A 13,901-nucleotide genomic window follows, 5' to 3' on the forward strand; every position below is an offset into this window, starting at 1 on the left:
AGAGGGATGGGATAGGGAGGGTGGGAGGGAGACACAAGTTGGGGGCCTATGGGGATGTATGTATATATATAGCTGATTCACTTTGTTATTTAGCAGCAACTAACACAACAATGTAAAGCAATTATACTCCTATAAAGATGTTAAAAAAAATTTACACTACTTAAAGTGTTCAGACTGCTAGTATCTCTGTGGTGTCTGGCAGAAACAAAAGCAAAATCATTCTGGAGGGACAGAATCTCAATCCAGAGAATACAGCACAGAATTTTTCACAGATAAAACCCCACTTAAAATGAATTTACAGTCTAAAATTATAAAGCACACAGGAAGCAATCAATAATACTCAAATCTCAGGCAGCACCACAAACATCACGTGTAGCATCACCTGCTTCCTCTCCCTGAGCTCAAATAAAAGAAATTTAGGGACTGTAGGTCTACTTAAAATGGTTAAGTATATCAAAGATGACTTTTAAAATAGGAGAAAAAAGCAAAACATTATAAGGTTGGAGGAAAGTTTTCAAGCAGAGGGAAGAGCATTTACAGCTGTGGGAGTCGAGATAGGTATTCTTACTGGGAATCAGCAGTCACAAAATTGGGAGGAAGATGACCAAGGCTTGGGTCACAAATTGCCTTGAGTTCTATATTAGGACTTTTGTTTGCAAGTGACAAAAAGATCACATTTGCCTAGAGGGTATTTTGTTGTTGGCTCACCTAACCAAGAAAGGCAAGGGTGTAGCTGGAATGACAAGAACCAGAGACTCACTCTCTGGATCTTTCACCACTACTTTCTTCTTTGTGGATACTTCATTCTCTCCTACCGCAGACCAGTTTTCTCCAAAAAGTGGAGAACAGTGCTAGTTATATAAGTTTTTGGCCCACATCTTTTACTTCTTTTTTCTTTTTTAAAAAATTGTGTTAAGATATACATGAGAAAATTAAGCATTTTTAGGTGCACAGGTCAGTGGCATTGAGTATATTCACATTGTGTGCAACCATCGCCACTACCCATCTCCAGAACGTTTTCATCATCCCATACTGAAAATCTGTACCCACTGAACAATAACTCCCCATTCCTCCCTCCCTCCAGCCCCTGGTAACCACTATTCTGTTTCTGTCTCTCTGAATTTGACTACTCTAAGCACTTCATATATAAGTGGGATGCTACAATATTTATATTTTTGTATCTGTCTTTATTCACTACACCATTTTCTTTTGACCAGAGAGCAAAAGACCTTCTCTGCATACACACTTCTATCTCCTAGCTCCATTTTTTTAAATCCTGAGAGAAAACTCTAATTGATTTGGCTCGAGTGACTTGCTTGCTTTTAGACCAGGAGGATGATGGATGCTATGATTTGCTCAGCTTGTGTTCCATGGCTACCCTAGACTCTTCCTCAATTGTCTGTGTGTACATATCTTCTCATAAAGCTCTTCCTTGTTCTATCTAAAATAGCATCCCAGGGCTTCCCTGGTGGCGCAGTGGTTGAGAATCTGCCTGCCAATGCAGGGGACACAAGTTCGTGCCTCAGTCCAGGAAGATCCCACATGCCGTGGAGCGGCTGGGGCCGTGAGCCATGGCCGCTGAGCCTGCACGTCCGGAGCCTGTGCTCCGCAACGGGAGAGGCCACAAAAGTGAGAGGCCTGCGTACCGCAAAAAACAAAACAAAAAATAAAATAGCATCCCACATCACGCTAGACTCTATTATGCCTTTTTTTTTCAGAGCACATATCACTACCTATTATAGAATAGATTTATTTGCTTACTACTTCACCTATCACTAGTATGTAAGATTTATAACATGAAAGACCTTCTCTGTTTTTGTCACCTCTTTGTTCCCAGTACCTAGAACAGTGCCTGGGCCATAGTAGGAGCTTAATAAACATTTTTAATTAATCAGCTGGAAGTTGGGGTGGAGATAGAGATTTAGTATTCATTGGTAAAAGTGACTAAAATAAGTTAATTATGCTTCCACCTCTCTAGTGAAGATAAACAATTCCAAATAGAATGAAACTGAACTTTGAGTATATATGAACACAGTGATTAAACAAGAAAGTTATGCACAAATAGCAAGAGAACTAGTTTCTAAAGAGGATAATTGTGGAAAATATACCTTGCATGATGGATGCATGAGTTAGAGTCTTGAAACTGCAATAGATTAAACTCTTTCTGAAATTGCTTTCTGATGCTGGGCATTTAAGCTATAAATGTGAATGTATAAACCCATCAAATGTGTGTACCCATATACACACACACACACACTTGTACAGATTAACTCTGTAAACTAGCAAAGCAGATATGAGTCTAAAGCCATAACGGGCAGTGCAGTTCTTTCAAAACTGCTCTTGGCCATAGTCAGGCAAGGCAAGTCCATATACTCTGGAGTACAACTTCACACTGTTGTGCTGCCCCACATAATCATCTCTTCAATCCTGTTTACTGTAGCTGCCTGCCTCAGCTCTCTTCTCCTACCTGCCCTTAACCTCAAGGGCAGGGCAAGGCAGAGAGGAGCTGGGAGCAAAGTAGAGGCTGTATTGAAAAACACAAAAAAGTAGTAGACAAAAATGATCTCTTCCTGACTTCTTGATGCTGCTTTCCATCTTTTACTCCCCTTAGAGTTTATTATTATCCTTATGCTGTGTAATGGGCATCCCAAACATAGCCACTGTTGCACCTCAGAAGAGTCTACCCTACTCACAGGGTTCCTCAAAATTACTTCTTTCATATCTCCTCCCACCCACCCACCCCTCACCTCCAAATCCAATGAGAACTCTTATTCCCTAGTAGGAAACAGTTTAATTAAACTGTATCGCCTCAAAGTTGTTTCTCTACCCCCACCAGCTGTTATCCCTGCCAAGCTTCTCTAGGTGTTAAAAACCCCTTAAGGCATGACCTTTTTCTTACTACCTATCTGAACCAGAAAATAAGCTCTCTGTGACAGCTTTTTGCTTTTCTTCTTAGGAGATTAAATAGAAAGAACCACACCCAAAACCTTCTGGGAACCAACTGCCACATTCAGCCTTTAGGAAATGGGAAAGGTAGATATGGCGTGTCCAAGAGTAGTTGATTTAAATCATAATACCACCCTGTCTCAGTTATTCACAATAATGGTTAATCATTTATTCTTAATTACCAGGGGCTTAATAATGGCCATGCACATACTAAATGCATATCAACTAAACTACTAAATTCTACTTTTCACCTGTACTTAATCCTGATTATGTGTTGCTCGTGTAATGTGATCACCTGCTCTCAGCTTAAGAAATATCATTGCTTAGATGGAAAGATATACCATGTTCTTGGATTGGAAGAATCAACATTGTGAAAATGACTATACTACTCAAGGCAATCTACAGATTCAATGCAATCCCAATCAAATTACCAATAGCATTTTTCACAGAACTAGAACAAAAAAGTTTTAAATTTGTACGGAAACACAAAAGACCCTGAATAGCCAAAGCAATCCTGAGAAAGAAAAACAGAGCTGGAGGAATCAGGCTCCCTGACTTCAGACTGTACTACAAAGCTACAGTAATCAAAAGAATATGGTACTGGCATAAAAACAGAAATATAGATCAGTGGGATAGGATAGAAAGCCCAGAAATAAACCCACACAGCTGTGGTCAACTAATCTATGACAAAGGAGGAAAGAATATACAGTGGAGAAAAGACAATCTCTTCAATAAATGGTGCTGGGAAAACTGGACAGCTACATGTAAAAGAATGAAGTTAAAACACTCCCTAACACCATACACAAAAATAAACTCAAGATGGATTAAAGACCTAAATGTAAGACGGGATACTATAAAACTCTTAGAGGAAAACGTAGGCAGAACACTCTTTGACATAAGCTGCAGCAATATCTTTTTGGATCCACCTCCTAGAGTAATGAAAATAAAAACAAAAACAAATGGGACCTAATTAAACTTAAAAGCTTCTGCACAGCAAAGAAAGCCATAATCAAAATGAAAAGACAACTCATAGGATGGGAGAAAATACTTGCAAACAAAGCAACCGACCAAGGATTAATCTCTAAAATTTACAAACAGCTCATTCAGCTCAATATCAAAAAAAAAAAAAAAAAAACCAAAAAGTGGGCAGAAGATCTAAATAGACATTTCTCTAAAGAAAGACATACAGATGGCCAAAAAGCACATGAAAAGATGCTCAACATGGCTAATCATTAGAGAAATGCAAATCAAAACTACAATGAGGAATCACCTCACACCAGTCAGAATGGCCATCATCAAAAAGTCTACAAACAATAAGTGCTGGAGAGGGTGTGGAGAAAAGGGAACCCCTTCTACACTTTTGGTGGGAATGTAAACTGGTACAACCACTATGGAGAACAGTGTGGAGTTTCCTTAAAAAACTAAGAACAGAACTACCATATGACCCAGCAATCCCAGTCCTGGACGTATATCTGGAGAAAACCATGGTTTGAAAGGATACATGCCCCCCAGTGTTCATTGCAGCGCTGTTTACAGTAGCCAAGACGTAGAAGCAACCTAAGTGTACATCGACAGAGGAATGGATATAGAAGATGTAGTACATATATACAATAGAATATTAGCCATAAAAAATGAATGAAATAATGCCATTTGCCACAAAATGGATGGACCTAGAGATTATCATACTAAATGAAGTCAGCGAAAGACAAATATCATATGTTATAACTTACATGTGGAATCCAAAAAAATGATACAAATGAACTTATTTACAAAACAGAACAGACTCAGAGATTTCAAAAACTTATGTTTACTGAAGGGGAGAGGCGGGGGGAGGGATAAATTAGGAGTTTGAGATTAACTTAGACACATTACTATATATAAAATAGATAGCCAACAAGGACCTGCTGTATAGCACAGAGAACTCTACTCAATATTCTGTAATAAGCTATATGGGAAAAGAATCTGAAAAACAATAGATATAGGTATACGTATGACTGAATCACTTCGCAGTACACCTGAAACTAACAACATTGTAAATCAACTATACTCCAATATAAAATAAAAATTAAGTTAAAAGAAATAGCATTGCTAAAAAAGACTTATCTGTGCTATAACTAGTTTATGTAGTTAGAGTATCTTGGTTTTAAAGGAATAAAAAAATTAACTGAACAGTTGGAGTTTCCTGAGTATATGTGGGAACTTTTGACTTTAACAGCTTGTAGGACTTTGTGTGATTTGAAATCACATTTCTTTATGATATTTGATATGATTGGGAAACCTAGTGTTATAAGCCTGGAATAAGTGAATCTTTGAAAAGGGATTAAAAAGCTACTAACTCTTACTGTAAATCATAGACTTCTTAGATAGGTTTTGGGAATGTGCTTAGAAAAAAACACTATAATACTAGCAAGATAAGTGATATACAGAGTCCATTTTTCTGCTACTAACTGCAGGTCTGGTCATCCTGTCATCTAACTGTAGCTGCTGCAGTGTACAAGTCACCATTCAGCATTCTCCTTTTCTCCTAGATGGAGAGTTTGGTCAGAAGTTACTGTGAGGCTCAGAGAACTGACTTCCTTTCCTGTATCTTTTAAACCTATGGAACTTTGGTATATCATATATATTTGCTGTAGCGTATGTACCTTCATACTTTTGCAATACCTTAGGTTCTAAAATATACTGTTTGTTTCTTTTATAGGACAATGAAGGTCAAACAGCTCTACATTATGGTAAGATGCTTTTAAATTATTACTAATTATATTTGACTTTTCTCTATTTGTTTATCTCAATTTTGTCCAGCCCAACATAGTGCTTAGAAAAATGCCTAGCCACTAGCAGAAATACAGTAACTTAAAAAAAAAAAAGAAAAAAAACAGATTAATAACCTGTAAAGTTGGAGATAGGTTAAAATTCTTATGGACACATTCACAGTAAATTGAGCATTTCTGTACAATCAATAGAAATGGAGGCTCCTCCAATCTCCTTTTGAAAATTTATTATTTCATTCTTGCTACTGTCAGTGACAAGTAAGATGCTAATCACTGTCACTTAGGGGCTAGAATCTCTCCTATAAGAAATGCTTTCTTGATGTAGTTGAAGTGAAGAAAAATAGATTTTATTTTTTAACTTATTTCCCCTATTAACTGATTAGCGTGGTTAACTAATCTTCACTTAAGTAATCTGTAAAACAGAGGATAATCTGTAATGGAAATAATATGGCTCTCGAAGAGCTACTGGGTAATTTCAGTGAGGTAAAAGATATTGAAGTATTTTGTAAACTGTAAAGTACCAGAAAAAGTGTTGTTACTTTTAATCTATTTGGGTGTGAATATGGTTGAATGAAAGACAGCCATCAATATTTAAACCAGAATATATCAAGAACATCTCCCAGTCAGTAAGAAAGACAATCAGGGCTTCCCTGGTGGCGCAGTGGTTAAGAACCTGCCTGCCAACACAGGGGACACGGGTTTGAGCCCTGGTCCGGGAAGATCCCACATGCTGCAGAGCAACTAAGCCCGTGTGCCACAACTACTGAGCCTGCGCTCTAGAGCCCACAAGCCACAGCTACTGAGCCCGTGCACCACAACTACTGAGGCCCGCACCTAGAGTCCGTGCTCCGCAACAAGAGAAGCTACTGCAATGAGAAGCCCGCGCACCACAACGAAGAGTAGCCCCCGCTCACCACAACTAGAGAAAGCCCGTGTGCAGCAATGAAGACCCAACACAGCCAAAAATAAATAAATAAAATAAATAAATTTATTAAAAAAAGACAATCAAATGGAAAAAATAGACTCCAAATCAAGAACTATGAATAGTCTGATATTGTACCCTGCTTGCAGACTAACAAATTAGCTTGGTACAGTCTTATGGATGCTGGCAAAAGACACACAACTCATGGATCAGAGACAAAAGACTATTATTCACAGCACAGCAAGCAGCATGAGCTTTGTGTTTGTGTTATTTCCCCTTGAGTCCCACTGGAGCTATGAAGAAAAGCCCAGGTAGGTCCTGCACACATAGTGCATCATAGCTTAGAAATCCTAAGCTTAGGGAACTCTAGTCTTTCATAATAAGCTGCCAGAAGACCTGCTCAACCTTTGCTCTGGAGAACACATATGTTTATTTTACTGCACAATAAACAAACCTGCCTTCCACTCTGGAAAGAAACAGTACCTCTGTTGTTGAAGGCTGTTCACTATATAAACATTTTTGGAAAGACAGTCCCGAATAAAAGCTGTCATGACCTCTGCTCACAAGGGGTGCAGAAACATGAGAGTCCCTTGGAGAATTGTCTCCCAATGATAATCAGGGAATGCAGGTTAACATATTTAGATATAACTTCACACAGATTGGCACCATGTAAACATTTACAAAGATTAATATTAGGATGTAGAGGAACAAGAACTCTCGTACATTGCTGTTGTGAGTGTCAACTGTTGCAGTCACTTTGGAGATGAATTTGGCAAAGTCTAGTGAAGTTGAAGGTACACATACCATACAATCCAGCAATTTCACTTCTAGTATATTCCCTAGAAATACTCCCCAAAATGTATATAATGAGACATAATTAAGAACATGTATTGCAGCATTACTTGTAATAGCCAAAGACTTGTTTAATTAGCCTTTATATTCCTCTGTATTCTGTACTTAAAATAGTTAATTTAAATTGCATATATATATACACAGATATGCATACATGTATATTCTGTGTTACCAAATGCCTTTGAAAGGTGTGCCATTAAAAATGTGCATATCCAGGACTCCCCTGGTGGCGCAGTGCTTAAGAATCCGCTTGCCATTGCAGGGGACATGGGTTCAATCCCTGGTCTGGGAAGATCCCACATGCCACGGAGCAGCTAAGCCCATGCTACACAACTACTGAGCCTGTGCTCTAGAGCCCATGAGCCACAGCTACTGAGCCCACGTGCTGCAACTACTGAAACCGGCACGCCTAGAGCCTGTGCTCCGCAACAAGAGAAGCCACCACAATGAGAAGCCCGCGCACCGCGACGAAGAGTAGCCCCCACTGGTCGCAACTAGAGAAAGCCCGCGTGCAGCAACAAAGACCCAAGGCAGCCAAAAAAAAAAAAAAAAAAGCCTATCTATCACAGTATACAGGTAATCACTAGGCTCCTTTCTATAAACAGCCCTCCGAAGTAATTATTGTTTTCCCCAGTTTATAAATGAGGAAATCAAAACTCAAAGAAGTTAATAAACTTACCTAAGGGAGCCAGAGATTCAAACCCATATCTCTAGATTTACCAGGAAAGGAGAGAAAAACAAATGCCTTCCCCTGCCTCCTTCCACAGCACTCACATTTCTCACTCTGCAAGGGTGTTTATAGAATTCTGTCAGATAGCTCGTCTGACATCACCAAATGCTGGCTACTCTTAACTCTAATTTTCGACCCAGGAAAAAACGTTTCTCAGCTACCTCCCTAGCTGTTTGAACTTGACGTAAGTCAAACAACCACAGATAATCTGAAAGGGAAAAAAGGAAACTCTTCAACAGTGGTTGTGAGGCCCTCAGCCTAAAATTCAGGGCTGCGCCTTCTTCCTGATGCCTGGCTTCAAGAAGCCAGGCAAACTTTTTATTTCAATATACGTGCATAAGGTCCAGAGTTCACTGCTCGGCTTAGAAAGACAACTCCGCCAATGCAACCACGTGCTGTGCTAAATCAGTTCTTACTTTCATCCCCTCATTCCTTCTTTCATCCACTCGTTAGACATTTTTTAGTGCCTTCTCTGTGGCATGTTTTGTGTTTTCCTTTCATTTCTCCATCCAGAAACTGTACAAACAGTTAAACCAGACTAAACATGCCCTTGAGAATGTAGATGAGTCACTCTGTCATCCCTAGTTAACCGTTAGGGGTGAATGCCTTTACAGAGGTGGGAATGTGTCCATTTAAGTTTGACATGTGTAAACTTCATTTCTGTGTAGCAGCAGGGTTGGGAATTTTTTTTTTTTTTTTTTTTTTGGCTGCACCGTGCGGCGTGTGGGATCTTAGTTCCCTGACCAGGGATCAAACCCACACCCCCTGCATTAGAAGCACAAAATCTTAACCACTGGACCGCCAAGGAAGTCCCTCAAAGGTCTTTCTGACTGGCTTCAAAATAAGCTGTATATTCTTTATGTACTGATATGGAAAAATCTCTAAGATATATTGTTAAGTGAAAGGAATAAGGTGCAGAACAGTGCATATACTGTGCTGCCATGACTATATCTGTACACATTTGCTAGTAAATGGAATGATACACAAAAAGTGAATGTTGGTTGCCTAAGGGAAGAAGTGTGGAGCTAGAATACAAGCACAGGATAAAAGTGTTTTCCTATAAACCCTTTAATGACTTCTGTATTTGGAACTGTATGCATGTATCTATTTGAAGATTCAGTTTAAATTATTTTAAATTTAAATTATTTTAAATCTAAATATCATAGGCTCTATTAGTACTATAAATACAACTTAATTATATTTCATTCATTCAACAAACATTTAATGAGCACCTACTATTTGCTGGATAAAATATACCAAACATCCTTTTCAAGGTAACAGATGTCCCCAGACATTGGGTGTCCTTCACCTCGCAGCCAATAAACAAGGACCTGATAACCATAGTGCTAGTGTGTGAGTTAACACTGTCTAATCTGGGGAAACTGTGGGCTTGTGTTTCAATGCCAGCAAACCCTGGAAATGTTGCTTCTTGAGTAATGGGAAGTTGGAACTGAGACCTGCATCCAGAGTAAACCAGCACTTTCAAAGGACTGCATCCTTAGTAGGAAAAAAAAGTTAAATTAGATTAGATTAGAAAAAGGTGACCCACTAGTGTAAGGAAGGAAAACAAGCTTATCTGCCACAGACCAGAATCTGGGTGGAAGAAAAGCCCCACCTCATGCAAGTTTGGGGTTTAAACTTATACTGTTTCAGAAATTCTCAAGTTGAGAAATTAACATAAGTGTACTAGGCTGGTTACCCCTAAAGGAACTGGCAGAAGCAAATGCTAAATTTCTCTTGAGAGACACATCCTCAACCAATGCAGCACAAAATTCCTACAGAAAGAAGTTCTGCTGAAAATGAGCTCACAATCCGGAATTACAGATTACACCTGAGTGAATGTCAGCAGACATAGTAAACCACAGGATTAGACTTTAAGGAATTTAAGTAAAACTATTGGATAGAAATTATCAGAAAAAGATTGTATAAAATCAAGGAATCAAGAACACAGAAACAAGACACTCCAAAAAAGAATAAGCAGATTTGAAAGAGAATCAAATAGAATTTCAGTAAGTGAAAAAATATAGAAATCTTACAATATGAATAGATTGAAGTGCAGAATTGGCACCCAAAAAAAAAAAAGCAAATTATGGTGAACTGAAAGGTAGTTCTAAAAGGCAGTACAGAAAGATAATGAAATGGAATTGTAAAAGAGACACTGAGTGTAAAATGATGAATCTCACGAACATACTGTTTTGTATCTGGCATCCTGAACTCAGTATGTACTATATGCTTCCATTTATATGAAGATCAAAAACAGGAAAAACTCATCTCCAGCATTAGCAGACAGGATAATGGTCACCTTGGGGAGCTGGGTAGGTTGGCATTTGGAAGGGATTAACAGGGCAGGGGTGCTTCTGAGATTCTAATGATGAGCTGATTCTTGATCTGTGTGCTAGTTACATGGATAAATTTATCTTAAGAAAGTTTATGTTTATTGTTTTGGAACTCTTCTGTATGTATTTTATACTCTAATAAAGTTTACACACATACAAAAAAAACATCCAGACCTAGGCAGATATAAGATGGTGGTGTTACTGTTTTCATATATAAAATCTCTTAACCTTTCCAACAGATGTCTGAGCTAGGCCTTGTTTTCCTACATTTGCAGATGAAAAACTGAAGTCCAGATAGGTGAAGTGACCTTGACAGGGTAACACAAGCTGTAGGTGGCAGAGCCAAGACACTTGTCCAGATCTTCTGATTCCACTTCCAGTCATCTTTTCATAACTCTGTAAATAATTACAGTCCTAGTATCCTTTTAAAGCACACATTATTTTGTGGAAGATAGTCTTTTATAGAAATAAATGAAAGTCTTTTATCATTGGTCACCTTGGTCAGTGGGTCAGGCTATTTTTCAAAACTGTACTTGTGAGTAAACACGTATATGTGTGTCCATTTGTGCACCTGCATGTTCCTATTTCTGTTCACTGAGAGTTTAGACAATCATAAAAATTATCCCTGATTCAGGAATCCTGCCCAAAATTGATCTAGTAAAATGATTTCTATTTCTATCTGTCTCTCAGATTATATTATTCATTGTAGAAAGAACAAAACAAATACCATATATGTTATAATCAAGATAATTAAACATTCCAGTAATATCATTAGTTAGAGGTTTTGGCATTACAAATATATAAAACTAAAATATTCTGAAAACTCAGGAATGTTTTGTGAAATTAATATTTTAATGATCACTTTTAGGTGTGTTTAATTTTTAATTTAGATTTTCTTACTAGGTCACTAGACTTTTGCCTGATTTTAATGTTGTCAAAACAGAGCTTGGCATATAACAATAATAATAATTGCCATTTATTAAGCACCTACTATATGCCAGGGAATCTGCTGGGCATATTTTATCCATTTAGTCATTTAATGTTATTTAATCTTTTTATTTAATAGGCACTCAATAGCTATTTGTTGATTTTATTTTATTTTAGGACCCTTAATCTATTCTTGGAACTTTCATAACACTATAAATATAGTTAAATCCAGTGATTGCAGACAATGTTGGGGATGTCTTGGGGGCTTAGCTATTATTTTTTATGAATTACAGTTTGGCTTGACAGCTGTCCTTGTGTTGACAGCTCTTCTGATTATAGCAGTTGTCAAACTCCATCCTTAAGCAGGTTGTAAATCCTGCCTTCTTCCGATTAAAACTGGGTCAGAGCCAATGGCAGGTTAACTAGAGGCCAGTGTTCTACTACTGTATGTCCTTACTAGTTCGCTCTACATGCGCTTTGCGTAGCAGCATACTAAAACCTTCATTCGCCTGTTTTACTTTGGTGTTTCTGAATCTTCAGATATTGGTCCTCCCGTTGTTTTGTGATTTAAACATGGTCCCTGCTGAAGAGTATATTAGTGTAAGTGTGGGCTTCCTTGTAAATGGCCTGTTAGCCCTCCCCTCCTCCCCCTCCACTGGGAATACTAACATCATTGCATCTGTGTCTCCCAGGGGAAATCAGGGCTTTTCCTTGCACGTGCAGTCATGTGATTTCAGAGTGGGCAGGCTTTGTATCCTCATGAGCCCTTGGTCTTCCACGTAAAGCACCATCTGTTCTGTTCCTTGCACGCTGTTACAGGGCAGTGGGAGGAGGCATTAGAGTGAAAATAAATAAAATAAAAAAAGAAAGAAATTCATCATCAAAACCCTGAGGATTAATGGAGTCAGAAGGCTCACTGCTCTGAATGAAAATTCATCTTCACCTGTGCCAGTGTCAGGGCTGCATCTATGGCACTTGACAAATAGAGGTTCCCAGGGTACCGTAAATTCAGCAACTGTTCTAATCCCTATAGGCTTGCTCAGGCTTTTCCGAGATGGGCTTATGACTGTTTTTGTATTTCCCAGCACATTGTGGGCACCAGTATCCCCTCATTAATTTGGTAAAATGTTAGCACCCTTTCCTTCTTATCCCTCTGTCATCTTCTTTGTCTTTGTCCATTTTGAGGGGGAGGGCAGCTCATACATTTCTGAAAGAGGACTCTGCCTTGTGAACTGTGCTTCACTGAAGATGCCAAAGGCAGAGAAATCAATTAACTAATGAATTTTGAGCAAATACTAATCCCTAATACTGTGTTAGATGAAGAGGAGAATATAGAAAAGAATATAATCAAGTAGCTCACCATCTAATTGGGAGCACAGAGCATATATTTTCAAAAACTGTCTGCTGGGCACCTATACCTGCCATAGGCTCTATGCTAAACATAAACATAATTGATGCCTATCAACAGTGACTCTCCAAGAGGTACTACAAATGCCCTCCTCATACTGGGGTAAGATTCACCTGTGTGCTTTCCCCTTGTCCTTTAAATCAGTCTTTCTCTTCCCGTCTTTTTTTTTTTCTACTACAACTTCCTGATTGCTTATGCTCTCATATCAGTCTGTCTTTGCATAAACCCAGGCATTTGTTAATAAAACTCCTTTCCTTGTGGGTACCATATCCCTTACTCTGAGGTACTATTCTGCAACCCCTTAAATTCCAAATTTAAATCTCACTTTGTAGTTACAGTTGAGCTAAAATTTCATTTACATTTGTTAGGTTAGGGGATTGTTATACAGCCCAGTTAAGCCTTTTCTCAGCTGGTTGGCAGTAGTCCTCTACATGTGAAACTTAAAAATTTAAGCTCCATTCCTGGGTTAGTACTCATAGATTATACCATATCTCACTACTGGAAAAGTCACATCATCATACAGATTGTATGAAATTAATGCCCCTTTGTCTGAGATGGCCAGCTTAGTGTCTTCAGCCGTAATACACAGCTACTTAGCCTGATCTTCACGCTTAGCAGTCTCAAGTGTTGGGTTAGATTTGAGCTAAAGTGTGATCTGACAGACCATGGTAGTTGTTACCGTTGTATCACAGATTTATACACTGGGAAATTTATTCCTCTGATACTGCTTTAAAAGTTCCAATTTTATGGTACAGCCACTATAGAGAACATTATGGAGGTTCCTTAAAAAACTACAAATAGAACTACCATATGACCCAGCATTCCCACTCCTGGGCATATACCTGAGAAAACCATAATTCAAAAAGAGTCATGGGGGCTTCCCTGGTGGCACAGTGGTTGAGAGTCCGCCTGCCGATGCAGGGGACATGGGTTCATGCCCCAGTCCGGGAAGATCCCACATGCCGCGGAGCAGCTAGGCCCGTGAGCCATGGCTGCTGAGCCTGCACATCTG

At 38.7% G+C, this 13,901-nt stretch overlaps 1 protein-coding gene across 3 annotated transcripts in view; it reads left to right on the forward strand.

Moving 5' to 3' along the window:
- Positions 1-13,901, forward strand: part of ACBD6 (acyl-CoA binding domain containing 6) — a 225,620-nt gene that overhangs the window by 191,928 nt on the left and 19,791 nt on the right. For all 3 annotated transcript variants that reach the window (XR_009537294.1, XM_060132408.1, XM_060132403.1), the window contains one exon: positions 5,645-5,675. Coding sequence is in view for 2 of the 3 variants with exons in the window: in XM_060132408.1 (XP_059988391.1) it covers positions 5,645-5,675 (31 nt within the window). In the remaining variant the exon portion in view is untranslated. The remainder of the gene's footprint in view (positions 1-5,644; positions 5,676-13,901) is intronic.

The sequence above is a fragment of the Lagenorhynchus albirostris genome, chromosome 2 (assembly GCF_949774975.1).
Source record: "Lagenorhynchus albirostris chromosome 2, mLagAlb1.1, whole genome shotgun sequence".
Classification (NCBI taxonomy): domain Eukaryota; kingdom Metazoa; phylum Chordata; class Mammalia; order Artiodactyla; family Delphinidae; genus Lagenorhynchus; species Lagenorhynchus albirostris.